Source organism: Urocitellus parryii, chromosome 12 (genome assembly GCF_045843805.1).
Source record: "Urocitellus parryii isolate mUroPar1 chromosome 12, mUroPar1.hap1, whole genome shotgun sequence".
Lineage (NCBI taxonomy): Eukaryota > Metazoa > Chordata > Mammalia > Rodentia > Sciuridae > Urocitellus > Urocitellus parryii.
In genome coordinates this window covers 11,901,274-11,919,134 of record NC_135542.1, presented here as the reverse complement: position 1 = coordinate 11,919,134, position 17,861 = coordinate 11,901,274, and the positions used below count along the sequence as shown (strand labels likewise).

The 17,861-nt window shown below is 46.7% G+C and overlaps 1 protein-coding gene across 13 annotated transcripts in view; it reads left to right on the top strand.

The window, feature by feature from the left end:
* Inpp4a (inositol polyphosphate-4-phosphatase type I A) overlaps positions 1-17,861 on the top strand; it is a 130,754-nt gene that overhangs the window by 54,533 nt on the left and 58,360 nt on the right. For 12 of the 13 annotated variants that reach the window (XM_026379286.2, XM_026379283.2, XM_026379295.2 and 9 more), the window contains exons 2-4: positions 11,014-11,075; positions 12,182-12,390; positions 12,905-12,949. In XM_026379286.2, the coding sequence (XP_026235071.2) occupies positions 12,285-12,390; positions 12,905-12,949 (151 nt within the window). In that variant the 5' untranslated portion in view covers positions 11,014-11,075; positions 12,182-12,284. Of the gene's footprint in view, positions 1-11,013; positions 11,122-12,181; positions 12,391-12,904; positions 12,950-17,861 lie in introns of all 13 variants that reach the window. The other variant, XM_026379276.2, reaches the window with a different exon arrangement.

The following is a 17,861-nucleotide window of genomic DNA, read 5'->3' as shown; positions in this document are numbered from 1 at the left end:
AAGAAGAATTATTTGAACATAAGCGTTGAAATACCATTGGATCTCATAATTGAGATGACTGCTAAATGTCTAACAGATCAGTAGCATATACAGTATGGATACAGTGGACCAAGAGATGATTTACTTCTTGGACAGAATGGAGTAGGACAGGTTGTATCACATTGTTCAGAATAGCATGCAATTTAAAACTGATGAATGGTTTACTTCTGGAATTTTCCATTTAATATTTTAGTCATTTGAAACCTCGGAAAGTGAAACTGCAGATAAAGAGATAATGACTTACCTGTTTGGATGAAGATAGCAAAAGTCTCCAGAACCTGTCTACCATGAGAGCCTCATTGTTGAACCCCTTGGGAATGTCCTAAGGAGGCATGAGTAGCTGTGATCATCCCACTCCTGAAGGAGAAGGAGGAGAGGCAGAACTTGAGATGGAGGCCTCCTGGTGGAGGTAGGGTCCAACTTCCTGTGGCCTCTGGGTGGAGGGAGGTAGAAGCAGCCACCAGGACAGGCCTTCCCAGGCTTGGGTTTGGGTGGAAGAAGAAAAGAGAATAGAAAAGACCTGCCTCAGGCAAAGAACAGGGCACACCCAGCCTGTTACTGGAGTTCAGAGCCCCACCCAGACACAGGAGCCCAGGCCAGGTGGGTTTATGTTGTACAGACTTCTAGCTGTATCTTCTAGGACAAGCTTGAGTAAGTGCCCTGGGTTGGTGGGGGGCATCTGGATGTGTGATACTTTCCTTCAGGGGTTGGTGTGGACTCTCACTCAGATAAGTTGACCCACAGGTCACAGGTAAGCCATTGTCCTCGTCACTTTGGCTCACAGTTTTCAGAAACCATGTGTTCTCATTGATGTGGGAGTTGGTAAATAATGATGGTTTCCTCAATCCATTTATACACCTATTTGGAAATTTCTGTGGCACTAATGGAAGGCCTTCCCTGCCAACATAGAGGCGAACTTTCAGTTAATTGTGGGAGGGTTTCAAGTGTCTGAGTTCACAGTGGAGCAAGAAATGAGACTTGTTAAAGCCATTGACAGTCATAGGAGAGAGAACAGCACTGACACTGTGGACATTGTCTCCAGGACTCCATTGGCAGCCCTGATGACTCCATAGGCAGTCACCATTCAACACAGGGTTCTCATTGTCTCTGTTGTACTGGGAAACTCATTAAATGACAAGTGTCACTTCGTGCATGGGATTGAGAGGGGAATGTCTGAGAACACTAGATTGATTGACCACAAGAAAAGCCTCCAGAACCCCTGGTGCTGGCACAGGGGTAGGGGGTGCCCTGGCTGTAAAGGAGCAAGGGTGGGTTCCCGAGGAGGTTAGGCCACCACCAGTGTGGCCTCAGATTGTCTGCCATATATGTTTTTGTTACATTTCTTGTGGCATAGCTCCTGATGAAGCTTCCCTGTTCGTCTCTGAGTTCCTAAATTTTCCATAATGGACCTTCAACTGTTTGTGTAAGAAAATACCAATTTATGCATAAGAAACAGCATGAGGTATAGAAGCAAGAAAGTGGAGGTGTTTAAGAAAAAGTGGCTGAAGCATGAGGTAGGAGGGTTTGTTATAGCAGAGGTGGCCAAGGGGACCACACACCAACTAGAGCTGCTCTTGATGCCCGGTTAATGTCACATCTGCTATTTTTAATTCATCTCTCATCACCCAGACTGCAAGCACCCAGACCCAGGGCTTGGCGCATGTGCTGCTCTGCACAGGCATTTTACTGCGCTCTTTTCAGGGTGTCTTATTTTCAACTACTTCCTATACCGATAATCTCCTGGAGGTTTGTGGCTTGTAGGTAGACCTCTAAGGGCCAGGCTTCAATTCTAACCTGACCCTGAAGGCCTCTTGGAGAAGTTGAGATTCAGGAAGGACACAAAGAAAGTGAGGCAGCTGCTCCATTGTCCCAGGAAGAAGAGTTCCAGAGAGGGGAGGTTGGTGTGAAGGCCTTCCAGGTGAGGTCTAACCAGCAGGCAGGCTGGCCTGGCCAGGGTGAAGATGCTGCTAGAAGGCTCAGGGTCCTTACTGCTGCTGTCGTAGATAGACTGGGCTGTAGGAGGGACACTGGTCAGAAGCCCAAGGCGGGGGTGCTCGAGTGCTGAGGGGGTTGAAGTCTGTATCTGTGGGGAGGGTTGAGCTGACAGAATCGTGATGGATTGGGATGCAGATGAGAGGAGGAATCAGAGAAGGCTTGCCCTGATTTTGTTTTTTGCTCAGAGCAGTGGAAAAGATGGAGCCACACTGACTGAAATGGGAAAACTAGAGGGACTTGGGACCAAGAAAGAAAGGCGAAATCATCTGGGCTCGTTCTGCTCTTGTGAAAATTGTCCTCTGCTCAGCCATTTGAAGGATGTCCACTGGCCTATCTAATAATGTCTCTGTTTGGGCTGCTGTACAGTACCTGAGACTAGGTCATTCATAAACCACAAAGATTTATTTATTACAGTTCTAGAGGGTAGGAAGTTCAAGATCATGGTCTGGTGAATGCGTTCTTGCTGTGTCCTCACATATGGAAGACAGAAGGGCAAAAAGGGCCTAGCTAGTTCCCTTCAGCCCTTTTATATGGCACTAGGCCCATCCGAGAGGGTGGAGCCCTTCAGACCTATTGGCCGCCTAAAGGATTACCTGTTTTGTTTTGGTTTTGTGGTATTAGGCATTGAACTTGGGGCTCTTTACCACAGAGGTACACCCCCAGTCTTTTATTATTATTATTATTTTTGAGACAGGGTCTCACCAAATTGCCAACGCTGGCCTCAGACTGGCAATCCTCCTGCCTCAGCCTCCTGCCTACCTGGGATTACAGGCATGCACCACCTGGATCACACTTTTCATATTGACTATTAAGTTTCAACCCACAAATTTTGGGGGACCCATTCAGGGCATCAGTTCTAACCTGGGCTGACCAGCATGGTGACCAGCCCCCTGAATTAGAGTCTGGGGATGTGCATTAATATCTGGGCTCAGTCATTATTTCAGTTGCCATGTTCATTAAAATAATGAGGCCTGTTAATGTCTATTAAATTGGGTGAAAACTTGTTACCATTGTAACTGGTAGAGAATAGGGCTGGAGAAATGGGAAGCCAGAGGTACAGGGTTGATCATCTCCCAGGTAGCACAAGCAGGTGGGGGGCGGGGGCAGGTGTTTGTGTCTGTGGGTGAGAAGGGATGCAGATTACTGGCACTTTCTTAACTTCCTTTGCTTGATTTTCTAAAGCACTGTCTTTTCTGCTGTTAAGCATTAGCAGCTGCACTGATGCTCTGCAGCATGGTGAGTTCTTTGGTCAGAGCTTTCCTCCCTGTAGTTCTCTACCCCTGTGCAGGTACTGGGAGCAGAAAGTGCCAGAGAGCTGAGCTCTGCCGAGGGACAGAGGAAGCCTCTCCAGCATAGAGAGCTGCTTAATAGATGCAAAGCCTGGAACATCAGAGCGTCCACCTCACTTTCTTCCCCAGGGAGCTGGGGTCTCCTCACCCATCCTTCTAACAGAGTTTTGTCCTCATTGTATGATTGGGGAAACTCAGGCACAGGGACAGGACCTTGGAGAAGGTCATATGCTTGTTTGTGCTCCACCAGGTGTCAGCTGTCTTCTCCACTGGTGTGACGCCAATGCCCAGGCTGCTCCACAAGCCATGGTGCCTCCAGGAAGGGCTTCCGTTCAGCAACACCCTTTATGTTTAATATTTGTTTTGGAAAACATGGTCAATATAATCTGCAACACAGCAAGTGCTTTGGACTGTGGAGAAGAGCTCTGCTTAGAGGAGTCAGAGAAAGCTGGAGAGTTGGGTGGAACCACCCAGACTTGGCTATGGACAAAGGCCTTCCAGGCTTATCGAATCCCAGTATAAAAGCACCCCCGATATAAAGGCACCCCCAGTAAGAAAGCACCCAGGGCTGTCCTCAGGGGAGGAGAGGAAAAGCAGAGGTGAGAACCTTGCACCAGGCTCCTTGAGGGTGTTCTGGGTGTTTCTCTTCAGGGCATCCATTATTCCTGCTGTGCAGATTTGGAGCCTGAGGTTGAAGAAGTTGACAACTCTTGCAAGGCTGCCTTAGGGGAGGGAGACTCTGAAGTGGCATGCTTTGCAGATTGAACTGAAGGTGTAGGTTGCAGAAGGACAGGTGTGAAGAGCTTGCCGTGGAGGCTTAGGAGCCTGTGAGATCTGAGCCATAACACGTGAGGAGCATGATGAAGACCTTCCTGTGTCCTCCCCAGCTCTTCTCTCCACTCTTCCTTGTCCTGGGAGCCTCTGGCCATTGTTCCCCTATTACCTGATCCTTTGAGGCAGGTGGCATTGTTTGCCTTTTATGGTCGGGAGGCAGTTTGATTTTGCCTCAAAGATTAAGAACTTCCCTGTGCAGATGACTGCTGTTTGAAAGGGGAAGATTAAGAGACCGCAGCCTCTGCTGTTCTCTGGCATTTTAGTGAGGGAGGAGGCAAGGGGTGGGGAGCAGCCGTTGGTTGAAGGAGTCTTCAGATCTGCTAAATTAAAATACAGGACTCTGTACTGCCGCCTTCTAGCTGGGCCTAGTCCTTCCTTCCTCTTCCTCCCAGAGCTCTCCCTTTAGCTTTTAATGACCCATGCCCAGCCCACCCGCTTTTATTCTCATCTTTTACTGAATACCTTCCTCCTCGCCTCCTCCGTTGGCCTGACTTAAGGAAGGGTGGGTTTTACTGTCTTCCCGCCTGGGCGCACACTTTTCTCGGCCCACCCTTCCCTGTCAAGGCTTGCGTTTCCATTGGAGCTGTCACCGCTCATTCATTCCACATGTAAGGCAGAGCAGGTTTCTGCCACCACTGGCTGTTGCTCTGGAACAGAAGCCAGACTTTCCTGGCCCTGTGGGTGCCACCTGTCCCTTTGATGGGATCAGAGAATGAGCTGTGGTGGCAGGTGGGTATGTGGAGCCTCTTCTGGACCACCACTGCCTTTCCCTGGAGTGAAGCCTCTGAGTTCTGGTCACCCTTACCTTGGTTCTCTTCCTCTCTGTGGGCCTTGCCCTGTGCCTCTTGCCCATCCCTGTCACTGTAGCTGTCTGGATCTGACCCATTCCATCTGTGGCACTGGTGCTTCACTCACCCTATGCCCACTTCCAGGTTTGTGCCTGTGTTGTGAAGTTTGCACCCATGTTGTTGTCAGCCCTTATTTGCTGGGCTTCCCATGGGTCCAAGTCCAGGTGGAGTCCTGGGTAGCCTCAGTTCCCTCTGGCCCTAGGGAATGTGTGGACATAGAGGCTGATCTGGAACACTCATGGCAGCAAGTGGCTCATTTTTTCTGCTTTGGTTGGATTAGCAGTTCTAGGACCACAACAGTGAAACTGCCCTCTTAGCACTAAGGCCATCTCATACCATGGAGTGTCTGGAGCCTCAGGGTCTAGGTCTAGCCCAGGGGACATTGCACGTAGAGAAGCAGTAGATGTGTTCTGGGTGTCCTGAGCCTGGCCTGAAGTTAAAGAGGGTGTGAAATTTGATTTCCTCTTTCAATTCTGATTCCAAAATATAGCTCTTAGAATCTCCAGAGTGATAAGGGTCTTTTCTATGCTAATGAGATTGCTGGTGGCTGGGGACTCCTGAACCACCTTCCTGAGGGGTTGCCAGGAACCAGTCTTGTGTTTAGAGGGTTGGAAGTGGCTGAGCTGAAAACCCAGTGCTAATGATTCCATCAGTCATGCCTATTCAGTGAAGTTTCTGTGAACACCCAGAAGATGTGACTTCTGGGAGCTTCCAGCTGGCTGAATGTATGGAGGTTCCTGGAACGTGGCTGCCCTTCCCACAGGCCTTGCTCTGTGCATCTCTTCATCTGTCTTTCACCTGTACCCTTTGTAATAGCCTTTAGAATAAACCAGTAGTAGACCAGTAAACATGAGTAACTGTTCCTCCGAGTTCTGGAGCTGCTGTAACAAATTAATTGAACCTAAAGAGAGTCAGAACTCCCAGGTGATAGCCAGGGGTCAGAAGTATAGGTGACAATCTGTGCTTGTGATTGACATATGAAATGGGGGGGCAGTCTTGTGGGCCTGAACCCACAGCTGGTGGGCTCTGACACCATTTTCAGATGGTGTCAGGATCAAATTGGATTAGAGTAGAGGACTCCCAGCTAGTGCCTGCTGGAGACTGTGCTGTGGAATTGATTGGTGTGTGGGAATACCCCAGGTACCTGGGCTTCATAGACCTGTTCTCGATTGTGAGAGAACTGTAGCAGAAACTGAGTTTTTTCCTGGTTCCCGTAGGAGGCAAATGCTCTTGTCTGGTTGACTATCTACTGATGTGAGATCTTTATTTCTCTGTGTTCTTCCTATTTCTTGGCCTCTTGGTGGTCCCTCTATCACCTGTGTGCTCCTTTGTCCTGAACCAGCCATACTTCATCCAGAGGACAAAGCATCCTTTTCTCCCAGGCTGTGCTCAAGTCTTAAGTACTGATTGTCATGTTTGTTTCATTAGAGTGGCTAGTTGAGTGCCTGGTATTGCCAGACATTTCAGGGTAACTAACATTAGATGCTATAACAAAACCCCCCAAACCTCAGGGTTTGCTATCCATTTGATGACATGCGTTCTCTTGCTGAAAGGGGTCCCATGTCTCCAGAGTGGGGAAAGGGGGCATGAGTTTCATGATCAATTGCTGCTTCATCCACAAAGGCTTATTTCTTGCTTAACTTAAGCCCAGTATGTATGTGGGGAAAAGGAGGGGAGAGGGCTGTGCTCCACAGGATCTCAAGGACCTGATTTCCTTCCATCTTGTGACTCTGAGTTACCCCGGGGCCTTGGAATTATCTGCCTACTCCACTACAAGCTGGGAAGAGCTCTCAAGAGTGTTTTACCATCCACATGTAGGCAGGTGCCTCTTCTGCACTCAGTCACACAGCTTGACAAAACTGGAAGGGGACTAGAGAGAAGGACCTGTCACTGTGCCTGAGAAGTGGGGTGGAGCCAGAGAGGTGAGCCCAGAGGCTGATGATTTGTTTAAGCATCAGGTATGCATTAGGCACCCTGGTGCAGGGTTAGGCTTGAGCTAGGCACTTCAGAGGACATGGGAGAAACACAAGGTTCCCAGATGGCTCTTCCACTGTCACTCAAGGAAGTGCAGTAACCTGAGGTACAGGTGCTTAGCCCTGTCAGGGGAACCCTTATCAGTAAGGTCTGTCTACAGTAAAGGCTTCCTGGAGGAAGGAGACATTTGTCATCTTAGGTTGTTATAATAGTAATTTTGGGTACCCATGAGTGGTGAGACACCTCATTGAGCAGTGATATCAGCTATCCTGGATTCCGGCTTTTGAGAGAAAGTTCCTCTTCTTTTCCACCTCCTAAAGTAGCTCTCCCTCAGGGGCCGCTGACTCACACTGACTCTCATAGTTTTCATGGTCCTGTCTGTCCCTGTGTTTGTACTCTGCCTGTGTGTGCACAGTGGGGGCACAGGGAAGGTTCTTGGCTTGTTTGCTGCCACAAGGCCAGCAAAGGGCTGGGCGGGGCAGCAGAGGAGCCCCAGTCATATTTGGGCTTTTTGCTTTGCGTGGATTCTGGTAGTTCATTCTTCACCTCCAGGTGACCTTGAGAAAAATCACCTGTCTGTACTTGTGCAATCTCATCTTTGCAACTTCTTTTGAAGATTATTTTCAGAAGAATGCCAGTGTATAAGATGGACCAAAGTGGAGTTCTTATGGTTCACCCCTATCCTCAGTACTATCTCAGCAGCCCCTGAAAGGCCACTGAAGTCCAGGGGCCTCTCAGACTCCTTCATGGCCTGAGATTCCTAAGTTCCTTCCCAAGCCTGGTTCCTTAGACGCTTCTGAGAGTCCTTGCCAGCACTAACGAATCCTACTGCCTGTATGGAGCCCCACATCACTCTGACTCACCAGGATCCCTTGTCATCATCGCCTAGGAGAGGGGACCTTAGTGGGAGGGACCTCAGGGTTTGCTATTCATTTGATGACATGCGTTCTCTTGCTGAAAGGGGTCCTGTATTTCCAGAGTGAGGAAAGGGGGCATGAATTTCATGATCAATTGCTGCTTTCTTCTTGCCCCCAAGAAGAAATTTCAGTCCCCAAAACAACTCCAACATTCTCTCTCTGCTCCCTGAGTTAAGCCCTGTTTTTTTTTCTTCCTCCTAATGAGCTTTGTCTGATCTTCAGATGAAGCTGGGAAAGAAAACATGGGCTTTGGGAATACGGGAGTCCTTGGTGAATTATTTGAAATTAATGAGACCAAGAAGGAAAATTGAGTTCAGCTGTGCAAATTAGCTTCACGTTCTGGGTCTTGGTGACTTCAATTGCAGATTCTAATTAAATGCCCCCAAATAACTATGAAGTGGCTTCTGAGGTATTTTTGACCTAAAAGTTTCTCTGACCCATGATCTAGTGTAAAATTAGTCTGTAGATGTTCTACTCGAAGGATTTCTATTTCCAGAGACGTCACCACACCTATAATAATGTAAAAATGTGCAGGGACCCAGCTGGAGGAGGAGAAGGGGATTAAAGTGGAGCCCCCAAGGACTGGCAAGATGATGGGGTACAGATGAGGCCCTCGGTTAGGTGATGTGTCTCCGCTGTCCCATGCAAAGTGTCTCCCTGACTCCTTCAGTCCCAAACTGAGCAGGGCAGCGGGGCAGGTGATGGAATGTTGGAGACACACTGGGAAAAGGGTCAAGAGGCAGGAACTCTTCCCTCACAGCACAGTCACACCCAGTGGGTCAGCATAGGGTGTACCCTTCCATGATGCACAAGGATGAGGTACAGGAAGACAGAAAACACAAACCCCATGATCACCCCAGACATGGCCAGTGTCTCAGTGTGGTCTCCCTGGGGCTCCTTCCCTCTGGGTCATTGCTCTTTAAATAACTATGACCAGAGCGCAGGTGGAATAGTTCATTAAAGCACACCTGATACGCAGAGCCCACATCAGCGTTTGTTCATTCTGTGTTGTCTTTATTATATTTAGTAGAGGAATAAAATGTACATTTTATTTAGGTGCAAAACCCACTCATGCACAGCTCAGTGAATCTTCAGTGTAGTCACTCAGGGAACCAGACCCCAAACCAAGAAAGAGAGTGTTACCAGAGCCCCACTAGCCCTTCCCAGTGGAAAGCCCTCTGCTGACTCCTCACTCACAGATTCCATGCCTGGGGGCACCCCACACAGGCAGCCCTGCCTAGAGCAGGCTTTGTGTGCTTGGCTTTCCCCATGACACTGTCTCCAAAGTTCATCCACATTGTTCCAGCCATCCTGTTGTTGATGAGGGTTTGGATTATCTCTGGGATCTTACTATCAGTTAAGGCTGTCACTGCTCTAAATGTTCTGCACACATTTGTTTTGGTGGACATAAGTATGCATTTCTGTTAGCTGTTGCACCCTGAGTGGTGTCTTGGGTCATGGGAGAGGCAGATGCTCGGCTTGCAGAGAGATGGCCAGGTTTCCAGAGTGGCCACACTGCTTCTGCTGCAGTTACCATCCCACATCCTTGCCAGCACTTGGCTCTGCCCACTCTTTCCCTTGAAGCTCCTCTAGAGGGTGTTCAGGGGTAGCTCATGGTTTCATTTTGCATTCTGTGATGACAAATGAGGTTAAAGAACTTCTCATGTGTTTATGGGCTTTATTAGGATCATTTTAGCAGCTGTATAATAAATAGCATATCTTATGGTTTTTCCAGAACATACGTACTGATAGCTGGTCTTTGTCATTAGAAGTAATGCTACAGGTGTCTCTGTTCAGTAGTCCATTACATATTTTGTATTATTGGCAAGAATCTTGTTATTGCTTACAAATCTTGTATCACTTATGAATATTGTTATCACTTATAAATTTTGAAGATTTGTTTTCTGAAATGCTTATACAACTTTAAAATGTTACCCGTGTATAGGAGAGCCCTGTGCAGTGTCCCCCAGGTCCACTAGCAACATGTATTTTCATTAGAGGAACAGATAAACCTCCACTAATTTAGGTGAAGAAAGGTGTATTTAGCATTGCTTTCATTATTATAGAGTTTGGTCTCTTTTCCAGATTATTTACCATGTGTATTCATCTTTCATGAGTTCATACCACTTGCCACTTGCATTATTAGTGAATTTTTGTTAATTTATAACAGGATTACTGTAAAATGCCGGTTTTAGTACTATAGTTGTACAGTTGTACAGTTTGTACTGAATATTTTTTTGGCTTGTACACCTTTGTGTGGGGGTGGGGATGGGCCGGGGTACTGGGGATCAAACTCAGGACCTTGTATATGCTAAGAAAGCCCTCTATCACTGAGCTTCATCCCCAGCCCTCGTAAACCTTTTGACTGTACCTGCATGCCTGGCTGTGATTAAACCAACAAAACAGTGCATCTTTCCCTTAGTGATTTCTACAGTGGCTCCCCTGCCAGGCCAAGGTTCTGTTGCTGAGGTGCCTAGCTGAGGGCCCCTGGGCATCCCCAGTGGAAGAGATAGGGGCCAGAAGCAGTCTGCCTGAGGGCTGAGCACACTTTTCTTGTTGTCTTCCCCTTCCCAGAACCTGGGACTTTTCAGGTAGCTCATGAGCTGGGCCCTGGGTCCTGAGTGGGGCCTGGCACTTCCTTCTGGGAGCCAGGCAACAGCAGCAGGGGCAGAGGGAGGTTCAGTGGAGTCCTCTTCTCACATATTTGGTTTTCAGCTGCAGCCCTGTGTGACGTGTACAACTAGTCTTATCTTCAGTGCCAGAAGGCATAGCCTCTAAGGGTTCTCCTGGGGTCTGGTTTTGTGAGCAGGAAAGCTCGAACTCAGATTCACATCTCTGTGTTTTTCCTAAACCCACTCAGCTGCTTACTTGGCTCTGTAGGGCAGGCCCAGACTCCCCCAACAGATTACCCCTTGGCAGCTGGGGGAAGGAATGGGCACTTTTTATTTCTTATTCTTTTAGGTTTGAGCAAGATTTGTGTTTTTGAGCCAAAAGTTAGATTGGGGTATAGAGCTCAAACAACATGGAGTAGCTCTTGGCTCCCCACCTTTCTAGGCTTTGTGTTCTCAGGAGCTTCAGATTGATCAGCTCATCAAGTTTCTACTTTTCTGTTTTTAGGTGATGGATTTGGACGATCTTCTATGAAGAAATGCCACGTGATCCAAAAGCAAACATGTCCAGTAAGTCACTTGAATTGAGTCAAGAGAAGAAGCCCAGGTCCTTCAGGTACAGAGTCATAGAAACCCTTGGGAAGATGGGTCTCCCTGGATGTATGGAGACATTCAAGAGGATGTTTTTAACAGCCTTATGACTTAGCCTCATTATCTTGACTTACAAAGATTGGCTCCTCTGGATCCAGCAGGAGTTGTAGGACGTAGGTTGGATAACCCCGACACCCCATTCTCTCTGCTTAACCTACTTCTGGGAGTGGAGTGTGAGCTCTGTGCCGCACCAGGGCAGTCTCTGTCTGACTCAGCCTGTGGCGGCAGTTCACCCTGCGCCCTCTCACCTCAGCACGTTCCACTTCAGGTAGGCGCAGATTACCACTTGATGCTTTGTGGGAAACGGAGCCTGAGACCAAGACACACAGGAATTTGTGTAGCTCAGAGAAGCAGAAAAGTAGATTAGAGACCTGAGTTTTGTCCCGCCGGAGTTCTTCTGTGCCCGTGGACCGCAGGCCTCTCACGCAGCTCTTGTCCCTCTATCCAAGCAGGGGTGAACTGACTGGAGATTATAAAGGATCTGTAAGACTTGCCGATAGGAGAGCATAATAAAGCAACAAGAAAAATCCCAAAAGCCTTATTTATTTATTTTTATTTTTTGTGATACTGGGGATTGATCCCAGGATGCTCTAGCACTGAGCTGTATCCCTGGTCCTTTTTATTTTTTAATTTTGAGACAGGGTCTCACTAAGTTGCCAAGGCTCGCCTTGAACTTTTGATCTTCCTGCTTCAGCTTCTTGAGTATCTGGGGTTATAGACATGTGCCACTGGATGTGGCAAAAGCCATTTGTATGAGCACATAAGTCACATCATTTATTGTGGCATATCTGTTGAAGAGAACATGTTTTCTTTATGGGAATCCATGGGTGCACCGTGTTGGGGGAGTGGAGGGGAGAAGTAGTAATTAGATGGGCTGAGAGCAGCGGGTATGCCACCCCAGTGCCTTATCTGCCAGAGGACCCTGGTTACTGCCTCTTGCCCATGTTAGGTCTTGTTCTTTCTCCATAGTGCCTTGCAGTCACCATCCTTCCGGCTTCTTACCAGTGTTTGCTTCTATTTCTCAGAGCTCCTGCCACCTTAGGAGACTAGGACTTGGTGACATTGCTTCCTGGGGAATCAGGTGTGGTCTGACCCAGGAACAAGAAGCATATCCTCACAAATGACATCATGACAGCAAGAGAGCACAGCCCTCGCCATGGCGCAAGGGCCCGTGCAATGCAACGGGCTTCCACCATCGATGTGGCAGCCGATATGCTGGGCCTGTCTCTGGCAGGTGAGCCTCGCAGGGTCTGCCCAGGGCCCCTGGTGTGAGTTCTCAGCATGCAGGGCCCACACTGTCCAAGCCTGCCTCCTGGGCATAGGATGGACGGGAAGAATGGGGAGGGTGCTCTGCTGTGGCTTTCTTATGATTGATCTAAGAAATTGGGAGGGACAGTCAACCCTCCCCTTGGGAAGCGCTCTGCTAGATCCTGATCGTCATCTTTTCCAGTTTAAGTGGGCCTCTCTGGGGCCCATTTGCCAATAGATGATATGGGAATGTCCATAGTACGTACCTGGCTGTGACAAACCCTCTGCATTGTGAGCATGTGGACCCCAGAAGGAGGGGCATTGTGGTCTTAGAAACTGAGGCTTCTCAAAAGTAAAATGTTTAGAAAGCAAAGAAATAATTTCCTATAATAACTGGGGGTTGGGGGTGGGAAGAAGTAGAGTGGTGGATTTTATTGTATTAAATCTAAAAGCAAGGAAAGATTTAATAAAGGTGATTTTTTTCTTTCATTTCTATTCAGGAAACATACAAGATCCAGATGAACCCATTTTAGAATTCAGCCTAGGTAGGTATCATTTTATTTTTTGGGGGGCGGGATGGGTACTGGGGATTGAACTCAGGGACACTTGACCACTGAGCCATATCCCCAGCCCTATTTTGTATTTTATGTTAAGACAGGATCTCACTGAGTTGCTTAGCACCTTGCTGTTGCTGAGGCTGGCTTTGAACTCTCGATCCTCCTGTCTTAGCCTCCTGAGCTGCTGGGAATACAGGTGTGCCCCACCATGCCCGGCTTGTTTTGTTTTGAAAAGTATGTTTCTTAAAAACAAAACCACAAATCCTACCACGGGCACAGGTTTGTCTCTAAGAACTTGCTGCTATTGCCACCTCTGCAGAGGTGTTTCTAAGATGAGGCTGGAAGGAATCTCAGAGGCCCACAGGGCTACGGTCTCCTCAGAAACCTCTTGTCTGGGAAGTGCCCTGGCAGTCCTGCTGTGACCAGGGGACAGGGAAGTGAGTGCCTCAGAGATGCTGCAGAGACTCTCTCCCCTCCTCCTATTCTTGGGAGAGGAGAGGAGTAAGAAAACTGGGCTTAGGGCTCTAATTTCTGCCCCTGGCCAGAAGAGTTTAGTTCTGTATCCCTCGGTTCCCTATACTGCAGAAGGCTTGATGATGACATCTGCCTGCTGTTCCTCTCAGTGAGAGTCAGAAAAAGTGGGTGGGAGCTGGGTGTAGTGGCACACATCTGTAATCCCAGCAATTTGGGAGGCAGAGACAAGAGGTTCACAAGTTTGAGGTCAGCTTCAGCAACTTAGCGAGACCCTGTCTCAAAATAAAAAATAAAAATTTTAAAAGGGACTGGGGAGATAATTCAGTGGTAAAGCACCTCTGGGTTTAATCCCAACCTCCTTCCCCCAAAATGGGTTAGAATGTACAGGGTCGAGGGCCAGGGCCAGAGCTCCTCTCTCCCCCAGCTCTTGGTGATAGTCAGCAGTGATGTCCAGGAGGTAATGTGACATTAAAGAGGCACTTCTGGAGAGTCAAGTGACCTGGATTCTAGTTCTGACTGTGCCAAACAAGTTGCATGTCCTTGAGCCTGCCACTTGACCTTGCTGACCCAGTTTCCTCATGTGCTGCTTGGGGTTGCTGGTGTTCATTTGAGAGCCAAGAAGATCAAGGCAGTTAAACTCCCCTCCTCTCCTGAAAAGACTTGGACAAATTGCAAAACTCATAAAAATATAAGTGAACCATTATTAAATTAATAGTACATTCAGAAAATGTTACCATTTCAGATTTACCTTCCTTAACATGTCCGGAGGGTCTCCCCAGCCTTGACTCACTGGCTGGTCTGCAGTGGACATTGAGTGCTGGGCTACATTCTGGGGTGAGAGATCTGGGGATGCAGCCATACCCTGCTGGAATTCCATACTCCTGCTTACCACCTTAGGAGGACTTTCTTGCTTTTTACAAATTGCAAAAGTTATTCACAGACTTTTGGTTTTAACTAGCACAGTGAATATTTCCATATACCCCCTTGTTATAAATCAGAGTTTGGGCTCAGGTTCCTCTTAAGTCCCATCAGCCAGGCAGAGACTAGAGGGTTTTTTCCTGAAGCAGGGGCTCCAGGCCAGGTACACCAGCGCAGAAGAGATAGGATGCTAGGCCAGAGGAAGCCAGGAGTAAGTGGAACACTTTACTGAATAACAAGCTCCTTCCACCTGTCAACTTTGCTCTCATCCTCATCCACTCCTCCCAAAGAGACAGACATACTGGCTTTCTGGACCCTAACCTAAAGTAGGCATGCTAAGCAGCTCTACACTCAGCATCACTTGGCCTTCAGTGCCCCATTCTTAAAAATGTAGACATTTGTCCACGCAAAGATGTGTGCTTGAGTGTTCACTGTGATTCAGTTCATAATAGCCTACACTGGAGACACTTCAGATGTCCATCAGCAGGAAACTCAACTCTGGTGAAATAGTTAGTTATGGGAGGAATCTCATCCAGGAAGGAAAAGGATTGCATGACTGATACGTATAAGCATCTGGGCGAATCTTGAAAGCATTGTGCACAGCAAAAGCTGGAAGCAGTACACAGAAGCTGCATGTGGTGTGGTCCCATCTGCAAGAACCTCAAGGAAGGTTGAGCTGTAGTGAGAGGAAGCAGGTCAGTGGTTGTTGGGACTGGGGTTAGGACTGACTGGAAAAAGAGAAGGAACCCCTTTTTGGGGTGACAGAAGTGTTCTGTATCTTAATAGTGGTGTAATTGTATGGACATGGATGCTTCCCAAAACTTAATGAACTGTATACTTAAAATGGGTACTTTTAACTTAAAAATTGTAGCTCAAAATTTATTTAAAACAAAATGAAAGACCTGTGTGGGAGGCCTACAAATGAAAGAAAAAATAGAACTTGGAAGAAACAGAGATGGTTCAGAAGTAGAAGAAAACATGAAAGAAATTACAATTTATATTCTTAAGAGAAGGTATTGTATCCACCAAGAGGATATGATAAAAAAGAATAGCAAATGATGAACAAGATCAGTCCTTAACATTTTAAATATGACAGATAAAGTTTAGAAATTGTAGATGTACAAAGAATTCTCCCAGAAAACAAAATTTTAAAAGCAAAATAGGAGATGGGAGAGAAGATGAAAATAGGAAATTAGAGAGCAAATGCAGGAAGTCTAACATTTAAAAGAGAAAATAGAAAAGAATGCAAGGGAGGAAATTACCAAGAAATAATATAAGAATTCTGAGAACTGAAGAATGTGTTTCTAGGTTAAAATGCCTAACAAAACCCAGAACAATGATTGAAAAAGACATGCATCATGGTGAAATTTCAGAACACAGGAATTAAATGAAGATCCAAAAAACTTCTGGAGGAGAAAACTGTATTTATAGTTAGGAATAAAACTAACATGGAACTCCTGAGTCACATTGGAAACTTGAAGACAGACAGGCAGTAACACCTTTAATTATATCTTCAACCTAGAATTTTCTGTCCAAGCAGACTGTGAGTGGAATGTGAGGGCAGAAAAAACTTGTTTCAGCTCTGCAGAGTCACAGATGAATTGACTTCCCCCACTTCCTTTTTCTAGAAGTTATAGAGCATGTGCTCCACCCAAAAGAGAGAGGGAATAAGTTGAGGAAAAAATGACGTGGTGTCCAGGAAATGGGGTCTACACTGGAGAGAAGTGGCTCATGATAAATGGCATATGCTTAACTTTAATCTTGTAGAATGTGAGTTTAACACAAAATTGAGCTGAAACGATTGAGAGAAAGGATCAACATTGTATAATTGAATTAAAGCTCCTCATCCTCTGTAATAGAAATTGGGACATTTCTGAATGTGGCAGCTCAAGAGCAGTAATGTAGTCATGTTAATTAGATTCAGAGGAGGAAAGAGCTTAAGCAAGGGAGGGTGAATTTTATCGTCAGTGGATTTCACCACAATTTTTAAAACAGTGGACAGGAGTGGCATGCTTATGTGGGCAAATACTTTGATTTCTAAAGAAAAAAGTCAATAAATTTTAAGATTTTAAGAATTGCTCACTTCTGTAAAACCATACAGAAAGTGTTCAGAGGAAAAGGAAACCCTACTGGAGAGAGATAATCAGTTGGCATTTTCTTTTAAAACTCTTTTCAAATATATGTGTATTTTCTACCCTCACAAAGTTCTATTTGGGAATTTATGAGTGCAGCTGGTGGCAGAGGTGATGGAATTGTTTTTAGAAATGGCACCCGTATTCTTGACATGCCCTTGTGGTGTAGAAAACTATCACTGGCATCCTTTCATTGAATAGGTGAATGTTTGCTTCATTATTTCAGCTGTGTTCCTTATTATAACCAGTTTCTATTATTAAACATTTAGGCTTTTTAATTTGTCATTCTACATAACCACCATAGTTAACATACTTAGATTTTTTTTGTACATTTTGCTGATTATTTTCATAGGGCAAACTCTTGAATGTGGAATTGCTAAGCCAAATGATATGCACTTGCAACGTGTCTTACCAGTTTGCCTCAGCATTTAACATTTATTCGGCTGGGATTACAGATGATCTGGCTAGAGAGACAAGGCATGCACATCAGAGGTGAATCCAAATGAGTGAGTGACATGGGTGGTGATCAGCAGGAGATGGACTGTGGGCTGCTCAGAGGAAGCTCCAGGAGGCTATGGAAGTTGAGCTAGTAGTTAAGCACGGGGTGAGATTTAGATAGGATGGGTGGGGGGATCAGGCTAGGAGAGAATGTCACTTGTGGAAAGGTTATGTTCTGAAAGCAGCCACAGCCCATCAGCAGTCTACCCATCCTTTGGCCACCTGAAATCATGGTGAAAACCAGTAGCCTAGAAATCACTGTAGGGAACAGAATGAGGTTGGAGATCCTACAAAGTTCTATTTGCAGAGAGTTGTCATTTGACCTGTCTGGTAGTCTCCTAAAAAACCCCACTTATGAGACTTGGCTTTATCTGGACTCAGAATTCCCCTAGTGGGAGCAACTTTTTTTTCTCCCCCTGAGAGCATGTGAGAAACGATCAGTGGCTAGAGTTGAAGAATATCTCAGTGTCTATTTAGCATGTGGCCCTGGTTCGATTCCCAGCACCACAAGGGTGGGTAGGGAAATCAATGGTAATTTTTTTTTTAAAGCATTGCAGCTGCCCGAGGCTGTACTAACAGTTGAGGCAAACAAAAAGCTGGGGGTGGGAGAAGCCTTTAAAAGAAAAGCTGGGGAATGGTATGTCCATAAGGAGCTTTGAAAAGCTCTGGCATGTTCGTGGCAGCTGGCACACATGCAGGGCTGTGCACATGCTCAGGAAAGACCTGAGGAGGCTGAGCTATCTCCTCACAATGACCTTGAGGCTCCGCACAAGCAGGAAGTGAAGACAGTTACAAACTGCCTTCCTGAACCCCGAAGATGTAACCCAGTCTGCACACAGAAACTTCTAGCAAAAGCCCCACACATCAGAGGTTTGTGG